The 22,676-nt window shown below is 37.7% G+C and overlaps 1 protein-coding gene across 1 annotated transcript in view; it reads right to left on the minus strand.

The window, feature by feature from the left end:
* The window catches only part of SNX24 (sorting nexin 24), a 91,448-nt gene that overhangs the window by 42,882 nt on the left and 25,890 nt on the right, over positions 1 to 22,676 (minus strand). The window contains exon 2 of the mRNA XM_066568980.1: positions 2,935 to 3,018. Within this exon, the coding sequence (XP_066425077.1) occupies positions 2,935 to 3,018 (84 nt within the window). The remainder of the gene's footprint in view (positions 1 to 2,934; positions 3,019 to 22,676) is intronic.

The following is a 22,676-nucleotide window of genomic DNA, read 5'->3' on the forward strand; positions in this document are numbered from 1 at the left end:
TGGCATGGCTTGGTATCCCGAGGCAAATCAAGACAGATAATGGTCCGAGTTTCATTTCAAAATCAGTCCAAACATTCGCATCAAGATGGGGTATAACTTTAGTCCACGGCATCCCGTATAATAGCACCAGACAAGCTATTGTCGAACGGGCTAACCAAACCCTAATAACTAAACTGGAGGTGCTAGCAAAAACAGAAGGTTTTACCAATTCCATTCCCGCCAAAAGACCAAGCGCGCATCTTAGCAACTGCCCTGCTGGCTTTAAATCAGTTCCCCAGGGGAGATGAAAGAAAAAGTCCTGCCCAGAGGCACTGGGCCACGCGGGGCCACTAGAGGAAGGCCCACAAGTCATGATCAAAAATGAATTAGGAGAATGGGAAACGGGTTGGAGGCTAGTACTCACAGGGTGAGGGTACACAGCCGTTAGGAAAAATAGTAAAATTAAACGGTGCCCGCTTAAGTCGATAAAACCGGACCTTCAGGGCAAAAAACTAATGAAATTTGTAAAGTTTGTTTTGCAGGACTGAATCCTCAGACACCCCCACGGCCTGTATCTTCCTAAAGGCTGTGACGAATCGTCAAGCAGCCCGATGGCAGACCATGCTGGGGTCGTGAAAGAACTCAGTGACCAAACTAAAGGAGAGGCTGGCACAGAGAAGGACTGGGGGGAAAAAGCTCAACAAAATGTTATCAGTCATGGTTCACATAAATGTTGTTTTTGAAAGTCTTGTTTTAAGTGGTATCCATCAAGTAGAGTTTGAACTCTGGCCAGGTTCTGGCTCTACTTGAATGGAATGCCAATCAACCTGGAGTTTTTCCTGCATCAAAGGTTCAAAGGGCGTTTTGGAGAGAACATGAGTCTGGACATGAGCTCTCCAAATCTCTAGCTTTAAGGTCAAACAGGTCGCAGACTCTGGGAGGATAATTCGGTGCTCTGATGTCAACCAAAAAACTGAGGAGGTCCTGTGAAGATATCCAAAGTCATGGTTCAGTCAGCCCCCAAGACTGATCACCTTATATTTTAAACAACTTTGTGTTGTTTTTTAGAAAAAAACAGTTAGAGATTGTTAGCTTTTTGTTTGTTAAACATTTACAGTTACAAGTTTGTTGCGGTTGTGTTACATTGTTCAAGTTCCGTGCATTTTGCCAGTTATATGTTTCCCACTTGTCAGTTTTAACCTTAGCATTTTCTATGTTTTTAGCTGGTCATAAAAGGGGGGGAAATGTGGGAAGATATCGCGATGTTACGCTCAGGCGGAACCCCTCCCCTTTTATGGTTACTTTACCATTAACCCCTGCTATAAATGACCCTGTCTAACCGTTAACAAATGCCATTTCACCATCCACCACCTTGGTGTGTGCATGTGCTTGGTCCGTGTGGCAAAGGTGCTGCCACCGAGCCGTCCTCGACCCAGGATGCCACGCCCCAAGTGTGGCAACACTATACTATTCTAACAACAGGAGCCTGCCTACTTGGATAGGGCACATTTTAAGGATATAAATCCTGATTTTTCCCTCTTAATGTGCCCTAGCCTATTTCACTGTATAAATTCTATTCATCTGCTTTACCTTCAACTGCAGAATTATTTTCATCTGTAAAACAAAGCACTCATATATCACAAAGCGTAGTGGTTGTTGAGTGACTTATTTTACTCTTTCTGACACTGTTGCTTATTTGGTTTCATATTTAATATGAACACAAGAATGACAATATCTGAGACATATCTGTAGTAAAACAATAAACAAGGAAATGAGTATTAATAAATGGCAGATGATACCACTACTGAGGCAAGAAGCAAATAGGCAAGAAGCACTAGCACATCTTAATTATGGTGCAGTAAAACAAATGGGTCTTGTCTTTAGATTTTGATGGGTCAATAGTTGCCTTTTGCTCAGACAAGTTTGCTTAAACCTATACACCTTACAAGCCTGGCAAAATCATCCTCAGGTTAATGCTTCTTTCCTGAGCCAATTCAGAACCACCAGCAAACATAATGGTGGAAATAAACTCCTCTGAAGTTGCACTGGCAGGAGCTGTAAATACCCATGCTGATCTCTGTTGCTTGCAGAGGAAGCTCTTCCACAATGAAGGCAAGCAGCATCAAAGTAGCTGATTGTGCCCACACTTCACTGCCAATCAGACCTACAAACCAAGAGACGCTTAGTTGACCCAGATCCTAGGACTGAAGCTCTTCAGTACAGTCCCACTGCTGGTAATGGGCTGCAATGCTCCTCCAGAATTCTCCTTCACAATACCTGGCCTCCATAAAGTAGAGAAAAAAAATAAAGCATGCCTTTCAGCTTCACAGCAGTCTTTCAGTTCAGCTTGGAGAGAAAAATTCATACTTCAACAAACAATGGTCAAAGCAATTTACAGAAGTATTAGTGGATAACCACCCTTGAAAGCACCAAGCTCCCTTCTATATGTTACTGAGATGATTCTGTAGACAAGCTTAGCATTTATTTTATATTACATTATTTGAGATGCTTTACTTGGTCATTTTCGTATCTGGTTTTCCCATGTACAAAAGTTGTTTCCTCATCTTTACATATGGCAGGTTAGCAACAAAATGTATAGATCTAACAAATTATTTGCCTAACTGGGAAAAAACCACTCTATTCGTGGCAGGCATGGGATATATTTTGTGACTTTACAAGAAGATAAAAACATACTACAGACAGCATTTTAGCCATATGGCATGTAAACAATAATCAAAAAGAAAAGAAGACTTAGTAAATGTGAGAAAGCATCACTCCCTTCTACAAAACAAAGAAGAAATTGAGTTAGTTAGGAATTAATTTCCAAAGGCATGAATCACAGGATGTATTTATGATAAACCATGTAGAAGAGAGAGGAAAACCACAACTACAAGAGAGAGGAAAACATCAGTGATGCAAAACAAAGCAACATATTATAAAGTAAAAGATGAGTACCTTTTTATGAAGTGCATGGAATTCACTATACCTCTTCTCCACAAAATGTTTCCTTCCACTCACCAGCACTTCTATTTTAAAGACCTGAAAATTATAAATAATAAAAAAGAGGGTAATGTTACTTGCACAAACAGTTCAGTGACATGGTTGTGACTGCACATTTTACCACAGTCATTCTTCTAAGTAGTCCCAAAAAACCCAATGTGCCTCATGAGTTGCAGAAGTACAACAGTGATTAATGCTAAATAAGGCTGAGTCTTCTGTTAACCTGTTCTTTCAACAAACATAAAAACCAGCTTAAGCATGGACTATGTGCTTTATATTAAAAAGTAAGCTTTAAAATATCTCCTTTCAGAAAGATACAATATACTTTGAACTAATCAAAATAAAAAATAATGGTAGGGACAGAAAAAAAATCAGGGAGAAATTGGTAGGGACAGAAAAAAAGAAATCAGGAAGGGGTTTAATTCTTCCCCCCTTCTTACAATGCAGCGTACTAATACATTCACACATGTCCAATAGGAGCTGGACAATATATGCGTTATGCATGGAAATAGAGAAATAAATGCAAACACTATATTCTAGGCTAATTTCCTCCTAACCTACAAATTCACCTCTAGTCTCAATTGAATTTGTGCTATGTACACTCTATGAAGAAACAAAACAAAATGCACACATGGCAAATGCTTATTTTCTTTGTATGATACATGTGACAGCTTTTGTTGCTGCCTCTGGAAGGTTGAAAGGCCAGGAGAAGCAACTCTCTGGATCCACTAATTAGTAGTCACTAACATGACATTTTCTTGATTCTCAGGTCAGCAGGTCAGTTTTGAGGGCAAGTGACGAGAAATATTTCGAGGTACTCAAGAAAATATGGTCTATTAAATGAAGACAAAATCAACAGAGAAGTAATACAGAAAAGGTGCCTGTTCTATCTAGGAGTTCTTTGTTTTCTGTTTTGCCCAAAAAATGCTGGAAATAATTATTTTCAGGACAATGCAAAACAATGTTCAGGATAGATGATCACATCAAGACCCAAAACTTAGCCAAATAAAATGTTCTTTGAAATAAATTTGCAAACAGTGTTTATGCCTGAATGCAGAAAAAAGGGGTTTCTGTCACAACATGCCCAGCTAGCATTGATCAGAGCAAACACTGACATACCATACTGGATAAACACCTTCTATTGTCCACTAGAACCTGCCTTTCAAACAGGTCAAAATGCTATGGTTTTCACTGGCTAGCCAAACAACATTAAAAACAGACAGTATTTTATTTAACCCAGACTGAAATGCTTTTACCTTTGAATGCAGTATGGATCGGACCACAGCCATTTCCCACCAATATTTATATTACCAAAATTCATTTGGGTTGCTGTAATAACCTGTGCTACATTCTACATCTTTGAATAGGACTATGTCTGTGTCCTAACAGTACAAGCAGATGGTCTTATTTGGGTGCATTGATTTCCCGCCCCCCATCCCCCTTCTATTTGGACTACTTTGGAAGGACAGCCAGTGGCTATGAAACAATTTTCCTCCACACATGAAAAAACTCCAAGGCACCCCTACAACTTTAGGTTCAGAATTGTAAAGAGAATCATATGCAAAGGAAAATCAATGGGGACATTTTTCTTTAGTTAAGTCTTAACATATTAATTGAGAGTAAAATATTATTTACATTTCATATTCTATACACTACATAAAAGAAATAGTTCTGCAAGGAACAATTTGTTTTGGATTGCACTTGAACAAAGGAGTTTTAAGGATAACTTGTTAGAAAGAATGGGTAACAAAATATGAAAGCAGTTAAATGAAAAGTGATCATGGGTCTCAAGCAAAGGTGTTGCAACAGTTTTGTATTTACTTGATTTTAAATCTCTGGGAATTATGAGGAACTTTATAACACCCACTTACACGTCAGCCAGCTAAGACCCACTCACCACTTTAAGTTTAGCACTTCTGTTGGCTACAGGATTTGCCAAACAATTTGGAGAAGTCAAAGGGGCTCCTCCCTCAGCTACAACCACTCCCTTGGCAGGTAACTTTCTTGTGAATCACAGGTTGGCATGTGAAGTTCCATTTTGATTTTACTCATTTGTGTGTCTTCAGAGAAATATCTGTCCCTCTGAAATCTAAAAACTCATTTTTTCATAAAGGAGAAGAGTGGATTATGTGAAATGAAATATAAATCCTTATGTGGACCTTGTTTTCAAAGCATGTATCTATTTTGTTCTGTGTTTCATCATGGGTTAAGGAACCACATAAATGTTTTCAGAACACCAAAAACTATGCTACTTTTATTCTTCATCCTCTTTTGATAACAGTTTCATAAATTTTGCTATTGTAATGACATTGAACAATGTATTTGACAATTACTTTCACAGAAGGTGAAAGAAGGAAGCGTAGCTTCTCCTGTAATGTTATTTCAAAATACACACACTGCCACCCTTACACCTTCAACTCCTTGCACCATGGTCCTAAAGTGTAAAGGCTTTAACTTGCCCCTCACATTCCAGAGGCCTCAGATCCAGCTTTAAAAGACACCTAAAATTTACAAAAGCAACAGCAACTGCTATGCTTGAAGTTGAGTATCACTGAAAACAAAACCGTGCAAATGGTGTTTCTAATCTACTCATTGTGGCACCTAGACTTCGGAAATATAAAGAAATTTGTGATAAATGAGTGGACAACGCAGAAATGTTTTCATCTAATTTAAATCTAAATATTAAACTGATTTACAAATTAACTCGTAAAGCAGAAATGCAAGAAATAACACAATTATGTTTATAAACGTGTATGATTACATGACTTAACTCAGACTGCATAAATTCCAGGTTTGCCTTGTCACTATTTACCAGATCACAATTCACAAGAGCAAATTAAAAAGCATATGAATTAGTTTCTGTGCCACTGTTTCATAAAATGACATGGCTTTGTGTGAAAGACAAAAAATACATTGAGCTGAGAGAAAGATAGGATCTCTTAATGGATACAAAATAGCTATGAGCAAATCTCGCACAAATTTAACTGTGCAATTGCAGGCCCTGGCAGAAAAACAATATAAGGAAACTGGTGAACATAGATGAAAGTGCCAAAATAAAGACGGAAGAACTATGGGGGAAAAATTGCAACAGTGCTAGGAAATTACTTTTCTAGTAAAAATGTTCATGTTCCTTGAACAGATAACTCTCAAAAGATGACTTTTTATAAGTGAAAGATACTTAAATGAAAAATGCAAGAATTAATCTCTGAATTAGACAAGCAAAATACTTTTCCCATAGCCATTGGAATACCAGAAATTACACTTCCCTGAACAATTTGCAGTTCACCCTGACTAGGACACAAAGGACCACAGATTTTAAGACACCAATTAGAAAACTCCAAGAGTACTTTGAAACTAAAAACATCTCACTGTTCTTGGTTGCTGCCACAATAGTTATCAGTGATGTCTGCACATAGCTACAAGATCATTAGCCATTAAAAGCATTCTTCCAACAGACTTTAACACACATTAACAATGTATGGGGCAAAAATCTCTGCATTGGATGTCAGTATGAATAATGCTGATTTCTTAAACTAGCAGAATTGCAGCTCTGCCACTGTAACTCATAACCAAATTCATGATGAAAACTTTGAAAGAAGAATTCCTAAGGTCTTTGTTAATAAAATAGTAAAAATTTTCAGGTCTGAGTATAAAACAAATTTACACATAATTTTTTTCCCCTCTTCACTTTGTTCCAATTATACGGATTACATTCAGATCCTGGAAACCATTTTCTTTTCTTATTATTAGCAACTATCCCTGATTTTTGCCATTTTCCTGAATTTATCTGTTTCTGATCATTACCAAACCTCTAAACGAATGGTCCTTTTTTGATACTTTCAAGAACATATACATTTCTCTTCTTGTTGCAGAACCTTGACAGTTCGACATAGCAACTAAACTGGATTATATATGGGCAAAATTTGGTACTTTAACACTGGGATTTTGAAGATAGAAAGCACAAATGGAAGAAAACAGGAACTAATAAGATGTACAAAAACTGCCCACAAGTGCATATCATGTATTGTGGGTAACACTGACACTGCCTCCCGTCAGTTCTTACCTATGTCACATATGTATATTGGACACAAAAAGACATATTTTATCTGATAATCTGATGCAAAAATATGCAGTTCCTATAACTTAATCTCAAAAAATTGACCATGAGTAAGGATGAAAACTAACAAGTGTAATAACATCTCAGTTTGCTTTTCTATTACACAAGAAATACACAGACGACTGTCTCATTCACTCATAGAAATTATGCCGGCTATATAGTTTACTATTATGGTAAGTTAATCCTAATACTTTGTGCATACTTATACATGAAAAAGTGAATTGCAATACTTTTGAAAAATTATAGCTGCAAAAAAGAATTGGGGCAGTGTCATTTAGAATAAGAAGATACAAAAAACAGAAGCAGAAAAAGATAAATTTACGAAAACCAGATACATTTGTCTAACATTCACCAGGAAAGAAGACTCCACAAAATCCTAGTGTCATGTTTTTATCTCTCAAGACCAAGCTTACTGACCCTAATTCTATTTAATATATTACTTACAGAAATAAATACATCCCTTCAGATGCTTCAGTATACTTGACAGACTTTTGTCTGAGGAACAGCTAATGCATTCAAAGTGTCAAGAAAACTCAACCTTAAACCTTTGTCATGGCCATATGGAAGGAATTCCAGAGCAAATGAAATGACAGCTACGGTCCATGAAACACTAATAGGATTTCCACGTGTTTAGTGTTTCATTATCGCTCAGACAATGGCACATTTTCTGTCTCAGTTGTGCAACGACTACGACTAGAAGACTGCAGAAAATAGTAGAGATCAAAAGATAACTTTAGGCCTATTTCCATCCTACTGTTTCAGGAGAAAACAATATTTTACATGATCGGTAAGAGCATCTGGGTGGTTGTGGTAACTGCATGTAGCTACAACAGCAGTTCTGCCTCTTGGGAGTGTCAGTGCCTCATGGCAATGCTCCATACTTCTGAATGCCCTCCACAGCAGAGGCGGAGAGGAGGAGAGTATTCAGAGCCAACTCAAACTTCAGACTAGCCTTGATAAAACTGAATCTCTCTATTCCCCAAATGAAAACACATTAACTTATTCTGACTTCATCTTTTGGAAAGCAGGGCAGCAAAAATCAGCTCTGCAGCGGGCACAGGGCAGCTCAAGGGCATGGAGGCTGACATGATCCACAGAGGCATGAGGCAAAGGAAATCTCCCTTTGGCTCTCCAAACATATTCTCCCCAGTTCTAGTTCTCCTTTGTCTAGCACCCAGTGTTTACTTTGGTTATCACCACCATTTCAAGTTACTGAGACTTAAGGCCTTCTGTTCCTTGGGTGGGTTGCATACAGTCACATCTGTTGACTCCTCTCTTTAGAAATTGCTCTTCTACACAAGCAGCCCTTACATGAGCTCCTGCAGTCTGCCCATAAGGAAAGGACCCCTTTTCTGCTGCAGAACTGGGAAACTTGTTGGGGCACAGTAAAGAAGGAAGCAGTAGAGCCCCAATGAGAACGGTTTGCTCCATATGGTTTTGCTTTGGGCCCCAAAGAAGAGATGAGAATGTCTGCCAAAGGCAGCAAAAGAAGAGAAGTGAATGCCTAAGGAATCGAGAGTGTTGGGAGGGAGTATGAACAGGCACAGAGCTAAGAGTCATCCACACTTCCTGGTATCATCCTCACACATGCTGAACATTTTCCTGATGGCTATGAGAGCAGGCAGAAGGCCAGAGCTGCAGTGGGGCAACTCAGCTGGCGCAGACATTTGGGCACTGGTCCTCACAGCTTCTTCCACCTCCCTGCTCACCTGGGGCAGGTGCTCCTTGTGCCTGCGCCTCACCCTCCAGCAGTACAGCTCTGCTCAACACACATTTCACTTCTACTAAGGGGCCCCAAAGAGACTCAGACCCACTGCATTATCAATTACAAGATTTGCTTATCTCACCCCAAGTCAGCTCAAAAGTTGGGTTAAACTCAGTGTCCCTTCCCTCACCCCAAGCACTGTCTGTCATATGAAATCAGATGTTGCACTTAGTCCCAAGTACAATATACAATATTAAGTTACAGCACAAGGAAAAAAATACACAGTTTTATTGACTATGGAAATGAAAGCTTGGTATTATCCAATTATGACACTGCTTTGTCCAGAGTTTGTGAGGGACAAAAACCATGACAGAGAAATGAAATGTTCACTGTAGGTTTTCCAGAGAGTATTCCCAACAGCTCCAGCCTGTGTGAAGGAGTTCCATGACCCATTCTTGCCTGGGAAAACAGCCTTACTGCTTTTAACATTTAAAAATAGATTTTCTACTGTGACATAAGAGGACAAGTCTGCTGTTTCACTGACTCCGTTAAATTTCATGTTACTGCAATCTAACTTGGGCTTTCATTGCTAAAAAGAATAACTAAATAAAAAGATGTGTATGTAAGAAAAATCACTTGTTCTTATGAATGTGACTCCTAATTCAAATGCCTCCTTACCAATTTATACAACCTTCACACTTGTTTACTTAAAAAATTCTCTCTTCCCTAACAGCTACCAGTTTTAATGGTACCAGTATCTACCTAAATCAGATTACAGTCTCTTCAGGAACCTTCCAGCATGCAGTTCATATTTTCCACCAACAATACAAAATAGTTGAGGATTATTTCCTTACACTTCCCCTACACTCTTCTGCAGTATGAGGCTCCTCCAGTTGTAAAATGGCAGTGTTAGTAGGAATAATGTACAAAATGCATGCATAGGATTCAGGGATATTCTTCCTGAAGATGGCCTTTTAGAGGTGTCATATTTCTTAGGGTTTGGAGGAAGAGATAGAAAAAACAATTTATACTGCAACCCAGTCAGGCAGTTTTGTAATTCTTATAACATGGGAAGCTCAAGGGAGGCTTCTACGGAGCTGTCACTGTTGAATGAAAGAGTAGCTGACATGTAAGAGTAAGTAGTTTTCTGATTTTTTCAACTCTCTTTAAACCAATCTTTTCCAAACACATGGTTCATAAAATCCCATAGGAACCTCTCTGTCATTTCCTGAAAAATAACTTACTTGGCTTTCTAAACTAAAAAACCTACCCCCTTGCCAATGATACACTGGCTATGGAAATCTAATTTATAACCAAACCAAGATGCTACAAGACCTGATTTGTTTTTGGCATTTTTCTTTATTGGCCCCGCAGAGGACAACTGTTACATAGACGACAGACATCCTTTCAAAATCGTATTGTCACTGTAGTTACCTATTTGGCTAACTTCCTTACAGTCAGACTTAAGGGAAAATGTGTTGATCATTTACTGAAAAAGGAAAAAGTTTACAACCCATGCTAAAGCCTATAGTTATGCAGACAAAAAATAAAATTAGTCTAATCTGCTCTATTTTCTCATCTGGATCATCTCAATGCCTCTTATCATAGATGTTCTACTAATAGAAAAACTATGAGCCTCTTTATGGAAAATATTAGCTTTCCAATAGAAACAGTAAATTGGGATAAAATACTTGAATACTGCAAAAAATAACTGTTGCCAGAAGTATATTTACAAGAAAAAGATTAAATCTAAGTTGGATAAAATATAAGGAACCTTCTATTTTGTCACAAAATCCTTTGCTATTTTCTCTGGAGAGTCTGTAATGAATCCTCTCACTTCCCAAGGCAGGATGCAATTCCTAACCACAATGAAAGTACCCTCATATTGCAGCCAACTAGCAGCAAGAAGCTCCTTTCTGTGAGAGGTTAGACACAACATTAAGTTTTTTCCTAGAAACATTGAGTCTGTGTTATTCTGTTTGCACTTGAATTTTCTGTCTGGAGTGAATGCACCTGGGTAACCTAATGCCTCCAAAGCACAGATATTTTGTTTACAAACAGAAATGTAAATGTTGCCAGAGAACACATAAAAAGATATACATCAGGGTAATAAGCATTTCAAAGGAACTGACTTCCCACTGTCTCATTTTCCTTGGTATGTCTACCATAATACATGAATTTAGTTTTTTTCTCTCCTGGTGACTAACAAAACACATATGGATTCGAAACACAACAGGATTTAGTCAAGATACCACACACACAAGCTATTAAAGTCAGCTCCACATTCATCATGATGATTAAAAACCAGGGGAAAAATATAATGTATATCCACATTGCAACATTTCTTATTAGGGTCTCCACAGTAATCCATCTGAGAAGTCTCTGCTCCTCTTTATCACGTAAGTAGTTCATCCAAGCAAATTTTTAAGAGCAGTAGTCAAAGGAGGTTGTTTTCCTAAATGTCTGTGCAACTTAGCAAATATCCTTCCTGTACTACATTTAAATACTGTGATTATCATATTTTCAGACCCAAAATGAGTTATTCTGTTAACTCATCCAAAATTAAATCATCCAAACTTCAACTAAATTGGCACTGGCCGGTCTTCCAAAATGGAAACCTCATTACGTCTGCAATTGCCTGCCACCTGTGTTACTCTTACACACAACACAGTTTCAAACATCAGCACTCATTCCTGGAGAGACAAGTCACTGCATCAATTTATTAAAGAATGCCATCCTGCTCACCAAAGGTTTCCCTTGCCAGGTCAATCTCTTTGGAATGGTAATTCAAAGTGGGACAAAGAAATAAGCTCAAATAGATATAAGTTTTGCTTCTGGACTAAGCCTGCTGTGACTGAGACAAGACCTAAAACAGGTTACCAGGATGTGGTTATCAATGTATCCAGCTGCAGAAAATCAAATGCTTCTTCATGTGCAAGGAAGGTAGAGAGAAGTGACAAACTCTGCATAACTACTGAAGAAAATGCAACAGCAGCTACCACAAACAGTGCTCAAAAATAATAAAATATTGCATCCAAATTGAGATTTAAGCTTTTGAGCTTCTGAATTTACACACTGTGACTAACAGAGTATTTATATAGTTGGCTTGTTGGACATAGTGAATACAAATATTCCTGGGCTAGATTCAAACTGGCTCAGGGACTGGTGACAGCATTAACAGTAGCAGCAGCATGGGCAGCACAAACTGCAGAACTCATTGTAAAGTTTGGCCAAAGCTCAGTGACAAGAGCGTCTGTTCAAAGTATGTCTATGGGGACTGCAGTCAGCAAGGTGCAGGCACACCACAAAAGGGAGCAGGTGAGCGCGAAGTTCAGAGCAGGGTATGGATGTTACTTGAACATAAAAAAATAACACAGGCAAGAGAAACAAATATTTCTTAACTTGCTTTGCTTACAATAGAAAACACAGCAAATACGTAAATCAAAGATACTTCAAACAGAGAACTACATTGACATTAGCGGAAGAGCTAAGGCAGCACAGATTTTGACTCAAACAGCCATGTCTGAGAAAAGGCAATATCTAGACCAATTATGGGAACTACTTTTGGTACAATTATGTCAACAGATTCTATAGCTTCAAAGGCAGTAGAAATACTAATACAAACCAATATCCACCATAATATATATAATCAAAGTATCCCATTAGTAATTTTGTGTTACAAGATTGAAGCTATCCAAGAACACGGGTTGTACAGTCATGTATTTATATTTCAAAGACATGAAAATTGATTCAGTGAATATTACATTATTTTAAACTGGTCTCTCAATCACTTGGGAGATGGTGAGGCAAATAGCTAATTACATGCCTGTACAAGTATTCAGCCAGATAAGGTTTTATGTATCCAGCACATTTCTGAGAGATTTTAAATAAGTTAGAAATTGAGTCTGATGCATGAAATATGTTTAAAAAAGCATACATACTGCAAACAAAGCAACAGGATGTAGATGACTGAAAATTGTGCTGTTTTTAACTGCTGTCTGTTGCAACGATAATACGATGTGGCAGCCTCCTCAAATGTTAACTCAAAGAATCAAACAGCACTATTCACAGGATGTATTAAAAATCCTCAACTGCCTTTTCCTCAATGAAGACAAAAAAAGAAGACACAGCCCAGCACACACTACCAAAGAACTAACTTGACTTGAACACTTTGGTAACAAAAGCTAGTATCTACCTAAAAACAGTATTATGAGGAAACAGAATCCATACACTCATTTAAGCTCAAATATGAGTCCCATTTCATGTCCTATTCTTTCTTGGGTGTGAAAGAAATCTTCTACTAGAAAACTTGATGTTCATCACCAGCAGATACCAACCAAGTTCCCTATTTAAATACATACAGACTTAAAACTCTAAATTCAGTTGGACAAAAATACTACCAAGAAAATATTAGAGATACCGCTAAGAAGACTTACAGGTACAACCTGATACTGTCACGGGTATCACTCCTTAGTTCATTCTGAGGCTTCAAATTTTCTTCTTGCTTTATTAGGTACTCAGCAAAAACTTACTCGCCTATCCAAACCTTTGAATCTTGCCATTTTCCTGTTTTACCTTTTGTACTGAATAGAAAAATTTCTGTCATTTTTATTCACACAAAGTGCTGCCATAAATAACTTTTTCTAATATTTTTTCTCTTACAAAGGCTCTATTATTATGAAACTGCAGTGGGCCCCTGCAGAAGGTATGTAAATGCCTTGTTAACTCTAAGTTCTTGCAGCAAAAGTTGGATTCTTCCACGTATTTAGATTAAGTGTCACTTTTCTATTTATAGGGCAAAAAAAGATGCATCCTACATGTGACTGAGAAGTCATCTCCAACTGCCTCAGCAAGAAAATACTCATCTTTCTGTACAGGCTCTGTCCCTACTTACCTTTTCTTTCACCTGCATGTTTTTCATGGGTAAGAATTCTAAAGGGGTAATGAAGGGGGATATTCATCTTGCATCAACTAATTCCTCACCCTCCTGTTTCACGCTGCAGCTCAGACACACTGATGTTATTTTTCTTTTTACAATCTCAGTAACATCTGAAGAGGACCTGAGATGGAAGTAATTTAATAAAATGCATTATTGAATTCAATAGCAGAGCCAGGAGCAATTAGAATAATCTAATATTTTCCATTACAAGACGGTGCTCGGTTACTTATAGTTTTGCCAACCTTTAATTTTTGTGCTTAGATTTTCTGTCTCAGGTATGTGATTCAGACAGAAAATATTTTTAGAAAGTTACAGCTGAGACAGCCCAAACACATACTTAAAGAAAAATACATTTTACATTATCGATGCCAAAAAACCCAATCAAAACCCCAAAACCCAATCCAAAACAAAACCCAAACTGCTTCACTCAAATTTCTCCAAGATGTGGACAAGAAGACCAGGAAGACATCTGGGAGGAAAATTTGGCCAAGTCATAAATTTCTGGAAAACTGCCTAACTACTAACAAAACTTTGCACTGAGTATGTTCATAATGTAGTTTTTCCAACAGGATAGGCACTGCTGGTGCTCTGTTATTTTCACAGCATGTCTGATCTGATTGAAAGCTCATGGCTTCTCTACAAAGTTAGGATAAATTTCAGACCTATAGAACACTTTTCTATTCAGGAGCAGCTATAATGTTAGGAAGCAGAAAAGCAATTGAGGACATTTTAAAGTTTTGTGTAAGAGATGCTGGACAGGAATCTATGGCACAGGAAAACAACACCTGAGAACACCATACTGTTAAAATAAGGTGGCCAAGGAAGAGCAGGAGAAGGGGCTTGTAGTCTGAAATACTCCCACTCCTGTATTTTTAAAGGGAATGCACAATTCCACTGTGTATGAATCACAAGTGTATGTCACTGCACCTCTTGCTCTGAAAACCCACTGGTAACACATGGTACTCCTCTCCCTCCCTGCACAGCTGGTGGGGCAGCTGGATGACAAAAACCCAGGTGTCTCTTAGTCAAGAGGTTTCTACTGGGGACGTCAAAGGTAGACATCAACATATGACTGGGGCGGTACCTGTACAAATGATATATTCCTTTCCCTTCCCTTAATTCCCAGTTACCTGCTCAGGGATGAAAGAAGTAAAAAGGTAAGTAAAAGAAGTAAACTGCTAAGAAACAAGGGTTGTGAATTTAAATGCTCACAGTGATATTTAAGCTTTTCACACAATGCAACCCACACTGCTGCACATACCTACTTGTAGCACTCAGTCACACACTGCTTTTCCCCACTGAGTGTCCACTTGGCTCAGCATGCATGCCCAGCTGTGGTGGGAACAAATTAACAAAGGACAATGTCTTTATGGGTTATGGGGTCCTTCCATGTAAGAACTGAAAAAAAACCCATTTAACAAGGAAAACCACACATACAGAAAGTATGGCAAATTATAACATCATGGTTACTTTGGAAACTTTAGATCTAAAATCCAAGTGCTTCTGCAATGCTGAACAACTTATTTCATGTTTGTGCTTAGAAAAACCTACTTAGAACATCCAGATTGGGCACAATTCAGAGGCCTGAAGTTAAAAGTCCAAGGCCTAAATGCCTGTCTTTCTATTCTATTAGGACAGTCTGTTATAACTCTATTCCCACATCTTTCTTTCCATTGAAAACATTTTCTATCAAATATTCCATCCGTTCTTTTTAAAGAACCAAAGAAAAATTACTGCATGCAAAGACCACTCAATTTTTCTGGAAAATAAGACCAGACCTAGTGCCAAATCTGGTTTATTTAATAGTTTCATTGGAAAGTGTATATTAGATAAACACTGGAGCTGAGGCCCAGAGAAGTAGTGGAGAAAGCCAAAACATGATAGGACATGACCCTGTGGAATCTGATCTACATTGGCCCTGTGTGGAACAGGGATGGTGGGGGGGTGTGCCTGGACCTCCATGGGCCCCTGCCAACCCAAATGACCCTATGATCCTATGAAAGTTCCTTCCAAGGCAGGAGGAAAAGAAGAAAGATGAAAAAATTGCTTCTTTTTCTATGCTCATGTTTTTGGAAGACACTGAGAAGACCCAGTTATATATTCACAACTGTCACAAATTTTACAGGTTTTTTTTGGTTTTTGTTATCAAGCAGCAATTTGCTCTTTAGGTTTGCAAAGTTTCTCTGAAGATCCTGTTGCAATATTTTGAAGAAGGTGAATGGGATGAAGATGATAGATATTCCCATTAGCTTCATGCTATTTCTCTTTTTAAGAGTCTTTCATCTTTTTCACCAGCTAGAGAAAAAAACCAAACCATAGGTCCAAAAGTTACTATCAAAACAGCAAATTATTTGAAACTGACAAATTCCTTCCAAATTACAAAGAATACTTGTTTGCTCTTATGGGAATTCCAGTGACACAGGAAGGAATCTCAAGCATGCCTCACCTTTCTGGTTCCTTCCATTTCCTCTGTGACTTCAGAAGTGCTTTCTTATACATTTTTTTTTTCCATTCCAAACAAGGAAAAGGTTAGCTTCTATGGGTTCTACAAATGGAAGTGAAATGTGTCAGGTTGCTGGTGATCTAACAGCGGCTTCACTGCTGCTATCACCATACAGTACAGTACACTGCCTGTAACACTAGCAACAACTGGAGCTTTCCATATGTTATAAAAATTGCTGGATTAGTGATGAAGTCTATCAGATTACCAAGAGTTACTATTAATCAGATTACCAACAGTTACTATTAATTAACTTTAAATTACACACTGATTAATATACATGTATAACAATGAAAGTTACTATTTAATCCTGTGCTATGTGATTAGGACTTAAGGTGAAGTTTCTAGCAGAAGAAATCTCTTCTACATTCAGAAACGTTCAAACCATCAACCTATCTTCAAAGAGACTGTAATAAAAATTGAAAATTCAGCAACATTTTGCAGTAAAATGAGTTTAACATCCAATAAACTGTAAAAATTTACATAATAAAAACTCTATTTTCATGTTTATCAAAACTGATCCACAGTGCAATAAAAATAACAAGATCTATGCTGCACTAATCAACACCAATCCAAATCCTACATGCAAAATGTGCCTAATTCTGTATATGCATTCTAAAATGCAGCAGAAGAAAGCATTACACTGTCAAAGCAAACTATTATTTAATGTGCAGCATGTAAGAGGAATTGTACTGTTGGTTAAAAATAAGGGTCTCCAAAAATACTGAAAGTGTCAACCGATTTTTAGGCCCTGTGTCTGTTTAGCAGATAACTGAAGCAAAGACCAATCTCAATATGCTACAAAAGACCCAAAGACACCCAAATAACCTCTATCAACTAAAACCAGCTCAGTTATGAAATGAAAAAGGAAAGCTTTTAAGAGACAGAACCAGTAAAAAAAAAACGGGAAAAAAAAAATCTTCATAAGCGCAAGCTTATACATCCCACTAACAATACACAACCATGAAATGATCTTTTTACACTGTCAGATCTACATACATTTCAAAGTTGTTTAGGTTTTGGGGCATTTTTTAAATTTTGAGGTAAAACAAAACACCTAGTAATTAATGAACACATTGAGCATAATACATCTATCAATCTATCAATCAATCAATCAATCAATCAATCGCGCAATCCCCTGCCTGCTTGTAATAAGAGGCATTTAAAATATTACCATATCAGGGATAGAAGCCTGAAAAGAGTTTTCATGCTTTCCCATTTGAATTCCTATTTTTTATTCTTTAAATGGGAATTCAAATGCCGTAAATTTTTAGTGAAAAGTTCCACTACTGACTAAACGCTGATACAATACCTCCTCTCCTCTACCCCCTTCATACAAGCTGACTCACAGTGTTGTGATACCACCCTCAACAAATATTCTTACATAGATCTAAAATAAGAAATTAAAACATGTTTCCTCTTTTCCCACCTTGCCTATAAGGTATTTTAATCAGCGAAAAGTTAGCACTTTCTAGACTTTTGTTAATGTGAAGAAAAAGGTTCTCTGACTAAAAAAAACCTCAGGTGACTAGCTTCCAAACCAGATTTCTACTGTCCCCTCTCAAGACACCTATTTACATGAAATCTCTTATAGTTTCTCTGCTGGTATAAAATGCAGATGCCACTGCACATCAGGCCTGTGTTTGCCTCTTTGCACAGACAGTCCAAAACAGTTTTCCTGATCTGTTTCAACTTGAAATGTTGTCAATATATGGATTGTCTTGCTTTCTAATTCAGTGAAAAATCTAGTTTTCCATTAGTCTCTGCCTTTCTAATTTTCGATACAGCTTTACTAAATGTAATTATTAAAGGCAGATTCAAGAAAGCAATTACTGAGCTACTGGTTTGTATCTCTGAAGTCTTAATAAGGAACAAGAAGTTGAAGTGACAGAAACACTGCAAAATCTGTAAATTAAAAAAAAAAAAAGCCAAACCAAAACAAAAAACCCAAAACAAACCAGGTTATGTACTTACTTTATTATGTACAATAAAACAGAGAGAAAAAGAATAGAATGGAAAATCGCTATATATTTGGGGCAACCACACAACCATCTGTTACCACAAATGAGTTTTAATCTTTTTTATCACTGGGTCATACATTATAATTGCAAGTGTATTTCAAAACTACAGCAGACATAGCTCTGGAAAGAATCTTACAAATATCAGATCCAGAATGGGACTGTGAACAATGGAAAGTAGCATTTTATACCGTCTTTTGTGGGGGGGGATTTTCAATGTGTTCTGGAAGTTACAGTATTTGGAGGTGTTGTACTGGGCTACAAGACATCTAATCTCACTTGCCAGTATAAGGAACTAAGTAAAAAAAAGGAGACAATTACATTAGATTGGTCTAAACCTATAAAGTATCCTAAAGCACAGGCAGGGGCTAAGTTGAAGCAGATCCCTAGAGCTCTCTTGCTAGTTTCTAGAGAACTTGAATAATTCTCAAGATTTGAGTCCAGACATAAAAGACTATATAGAAAAGATGTAAGACTACTAAAAGATATAGAATATCTTCCTGCTGTGTAATGACCTCCTCCACAAGTCAATTACCTCCCTTTCTACCCCTGCAAAAAAGTGGATAATATCCTGGTCACAATGAATTTAGTTACCAAAGTCCTGCTTAACAGCTACAACATGACATCACTCTTTCGGTTACCATTATTGTATGCACACTAAGACTGGTTGTTTTTGTATCAGAAAAAAATGACGTTTTTTATTTGCAAGACACACACTACTGGTTCTGAGTGACTTCATGAGATAAATTAGAAATAAACTCAAAATAATTTTCTTATTTAAAATAAACATCAGCCTACACAGAGCCATCCAGCAGCATCTCTTTCATAGCAATAGTTCATAATTCACAGTAAATTCACTGAAATATGCTAGCAGAGTAACAATTGATGACTCAGCATCACATACTTTGCATTTCACTGTGCTCCTTACAAATTTATAATGGCAGATGGTCATTCCCTGTATGCAACACAAAGCACCAAATAATTGACAATATAAAGAAAAAGGAGGTATGATCTGATGTCTGAGAAAACAGGGAATGCATGTAATTTAGGGTGGTTATGCTTGGCTATTCTTAACCAAGTTTCGTGCCAGTCTCAAGAAACCTGTTTTAAATGTTCCAGATGAGGACAACTATTGTCTGTGTTGAAAGCCCTGCAGATAAAACCCTCAGAGACAGAGGTGATCGAAACCTGAGAGCCCAAATTAAGAACTCCAGAATTCAATGGGAATCACAACACCTGGTCTGAATCCCGGCTTCTTAGCTGAGACATCCTGGTGTATATGAACAGTGTGGCCCAGTAACTGTTGAAGACACAATCTCCAACACTTAAGCACTGACCTCATGACACATGCCCAAGTCTTGACAGAGCAGAAGCACAGGATTTTCTCTGTACAAATTATACTTCAGTGTAGTGGATAAGAACACTGAAGCATGACAGCATTATTAAGGCAGCAAAGATATTGAAGAAACACAAAAGGGTTGGATAGCAGAATAAAGATCATGTAGTTCTAACTCCTCTGCCATGGGCAGGGACACCTTCCACTAGCCCAGGCTGCTCAGAGCCCCATTCAAGCTGGCCTTGAATACTTCCAAGGACAGGGCATTCACAGCCTCTTTGGACAACCTCTTCTAGTACCTTACCACACCCACAACAAAAAATTTCTTTCTTATGTCTAATATTTAAATCTACTCTTTTTCAGTTTAATTCCATTGCCTCTTGTTTTATCACGACACACCCTTGTTAAAAGTCCCTCTTCATCTTTCTTGTAGACTCCCCTTAGGTACTGAAACACTGCCAGCAGGTCACTCCAGAACCGTTTCTTCTCTAGGTGGAACAATCTCTGATTCTCTCAGCCTTTCCTCATAGAAGTGGTGCTCCATCCCTCTGATCATCTTTGTGCCATTTCCCAGGATTTACTCCAACATGCTGGTGTCCCTCCTGTGCTGGGGACCCCAGAGCAGGATGCTGCACTGCATGTTGGGTCTCCCTGGACCGGAGCAGAGGTGCAGACTGGGAATTCCATACATTGCTGTATGCACATGCACACACCATCACACAGAGGTAACACTCCCACTTTCTCAGCAGTTTTGCCAGTGGCCAGGAGAGCAAGCTAGAGTGCAAGCTGGTATCAGTGACATTGCTATTATAAGTATGCCAGAGTTCAGATCAACACATCAGTAGCTATTACTTTAAGTTACAAAGCCCATAGAATTTTTTAGAAAGAGATTTTATTTTACTAACATATTCAGTTTCTCTTCAAAATCATGACTTCCATATTTTGTTTCTCACACAGCAGCAAATACCATAAAGAAATATCTATACATGTCAGGATTATATATATACTGCATAGGTAGGATAAAACCAACACTCAAGATGAAAGGCCAAATACCATTCACCTGTTCAAAAAGCTTAAATGTTTTTCTACTGCCAACCATTTATTACAGAAACTTCCTCTCTTCACAGAAAACTGTGTTCTGGAACTCATAATGTAAATTTCTTATGGTAAAATAGGAGCAAGTATATTTCAGAGTGCAAGACCCATAATACAGCAGCTATAAATAAACACTGAATAGTCCTGAACTCTTTCCTCTTCATCTTAACTCCAGGCAGTTGATCTTCATTGGAATCATGAAGCATCTCAAAAAGACTTCAAACTAGAAAAACCTGCACATTCCAGTTTCAATTCCCCACTATGGAATGTAACTGTTTTCATAGTTAGCCCTCTATCGCCATTTTTGAAAGTATCTTTAAGCTTCTTCACAACTGAAAAACAACACAAGCAACCAAAACACTTCCAGTTTTTTGATTCTGTAGTGAAATATTGGAGTTCTATGTAGTGAAATATTGGAGTTCTCTAATACTTTGAAAGAGTATGTGAGCATGAATAGATATTTTACTCATTGTATGCTGCCTGGGCAAACATTTCTAATATTTATTTATTCTTCCTTCATTGTAGCATCAAGTAGAACCCAATATTTAGTACCAAAAGGCAAGAATAAGAATAAAAATAAAGGTAATCTGTAAGTGGGCCATTCTGTTCAGTGCTGTCCTGCAATATAAAAATCCTTTTTATTCTTTTTGGTCTTTTCGAATAATTTGACTTGTAGAAGCCAGAATCATTTTGTTGCATGCTTATGGAAAATGAAAAATCTTGTCTGTAGCAATATCAAATCATTTATACACAGCAGACATCAGCTGTCATTTCTGTCTATCCCAGCAGTACACCCCCTCCCACACTTCTCTCTTTAGTCTAGGTGAGCTGTCAAGTTTCTAGTTTCTGACGTGTATTTACATCACTCAATGACATCTGACAGTAGTGAAAGGCCACAGAAAACTGCTTATTGATCAGAGCAAAACTAGTTGACGGAACAGATGAGGTTGTATCACAGAAATGCAGCCACACTCAGGTGATGACATTTTGCTCCCTTGTATACAAGTGCTTAATGGAATACAACTTCATTATATCATGCCACTAGTGTTTAAAGAATTGCACAGTTCTCATGAGTGTTTTGTCTATGCGGTGATGAGGACAATCTATTTGTACTGGTACCAATATATTACTAACCTGTTTTCTCATGAACACTTGCAAACTACCAGCCAATGTGTCCTGATGAATATCATAAGAGACACTGAAGACTCAATCTTGCCAAAATCTAATTGAGCTGACCTTTTAAAAAAAGATGGAATTACCATTTAGGGAGCCAGATCTACTTGAGATTTAGTTCTGCAGAATACTGTGCTGCTTAGTAAAGACATTTTAAATGACCACTTTTATGCTTGGGACCGGTACAGTTTCCCAGTGGAAGTGATAACTCATCATTAGTATTTCAGAGGTTATTATATCAGCTTGTATGAGAGTCTTTCAAACTGTATTGATTTAAATGCTGAGGCATTCATGAGCAGAGGCTCTCCATACAAGATGTCCTGCAGCTAAAATATTAATTTTCTTATTTTCATTCTTTTTTCTTTTGTTATCTTGGACAGAAAACTCATTTTCCACCAGAGTAACCTGTCAGAGTATAATTACACTATACAACCATTTCTTACAGAATCTATGTTTGCATTATCAGTCTAACTGGAAAACTAAAGGATAATGTTACACCAAGTAAATAGAAGTCATTCAAAAAAAGCCAATATGTTACAAGTAGTACCTGATGGGCTTGAAATCATGAAACTTCTAGGGGTACAGCACAGACTTGCTTTCCACTTCGTATCTTACAGAAGGCAGCAGCAGTAGGTTTTTGTTTTCAAGAAACAATCCAAAAGAAGATGCTGATGGTCCAAAAGTTGCTCTTTTACTGTAGGTAAGTGATGACCAACCTTTTAAAGTTAAGCCTTGCATTTAGGCAAACTGCTTATAAATGAATACAGTGAATATAAATGAATCAGTCTTCTGATTCAAAACAAAATTATTCACC

This window comes from Molothrus aeneus, chromosome Z (assembly GCF_037042795.1).
Source record: "Molothrus aeneus isolate 106 chromosome Z, BPBGC_Maene_1.0, whole genome shotgun sequence".
Lineage (NCBI taxonomy): Eukaryota > Metazoa > Chordata > Aves > Passeriformes > Icteridae > Molothrus > Molothrus aeneus.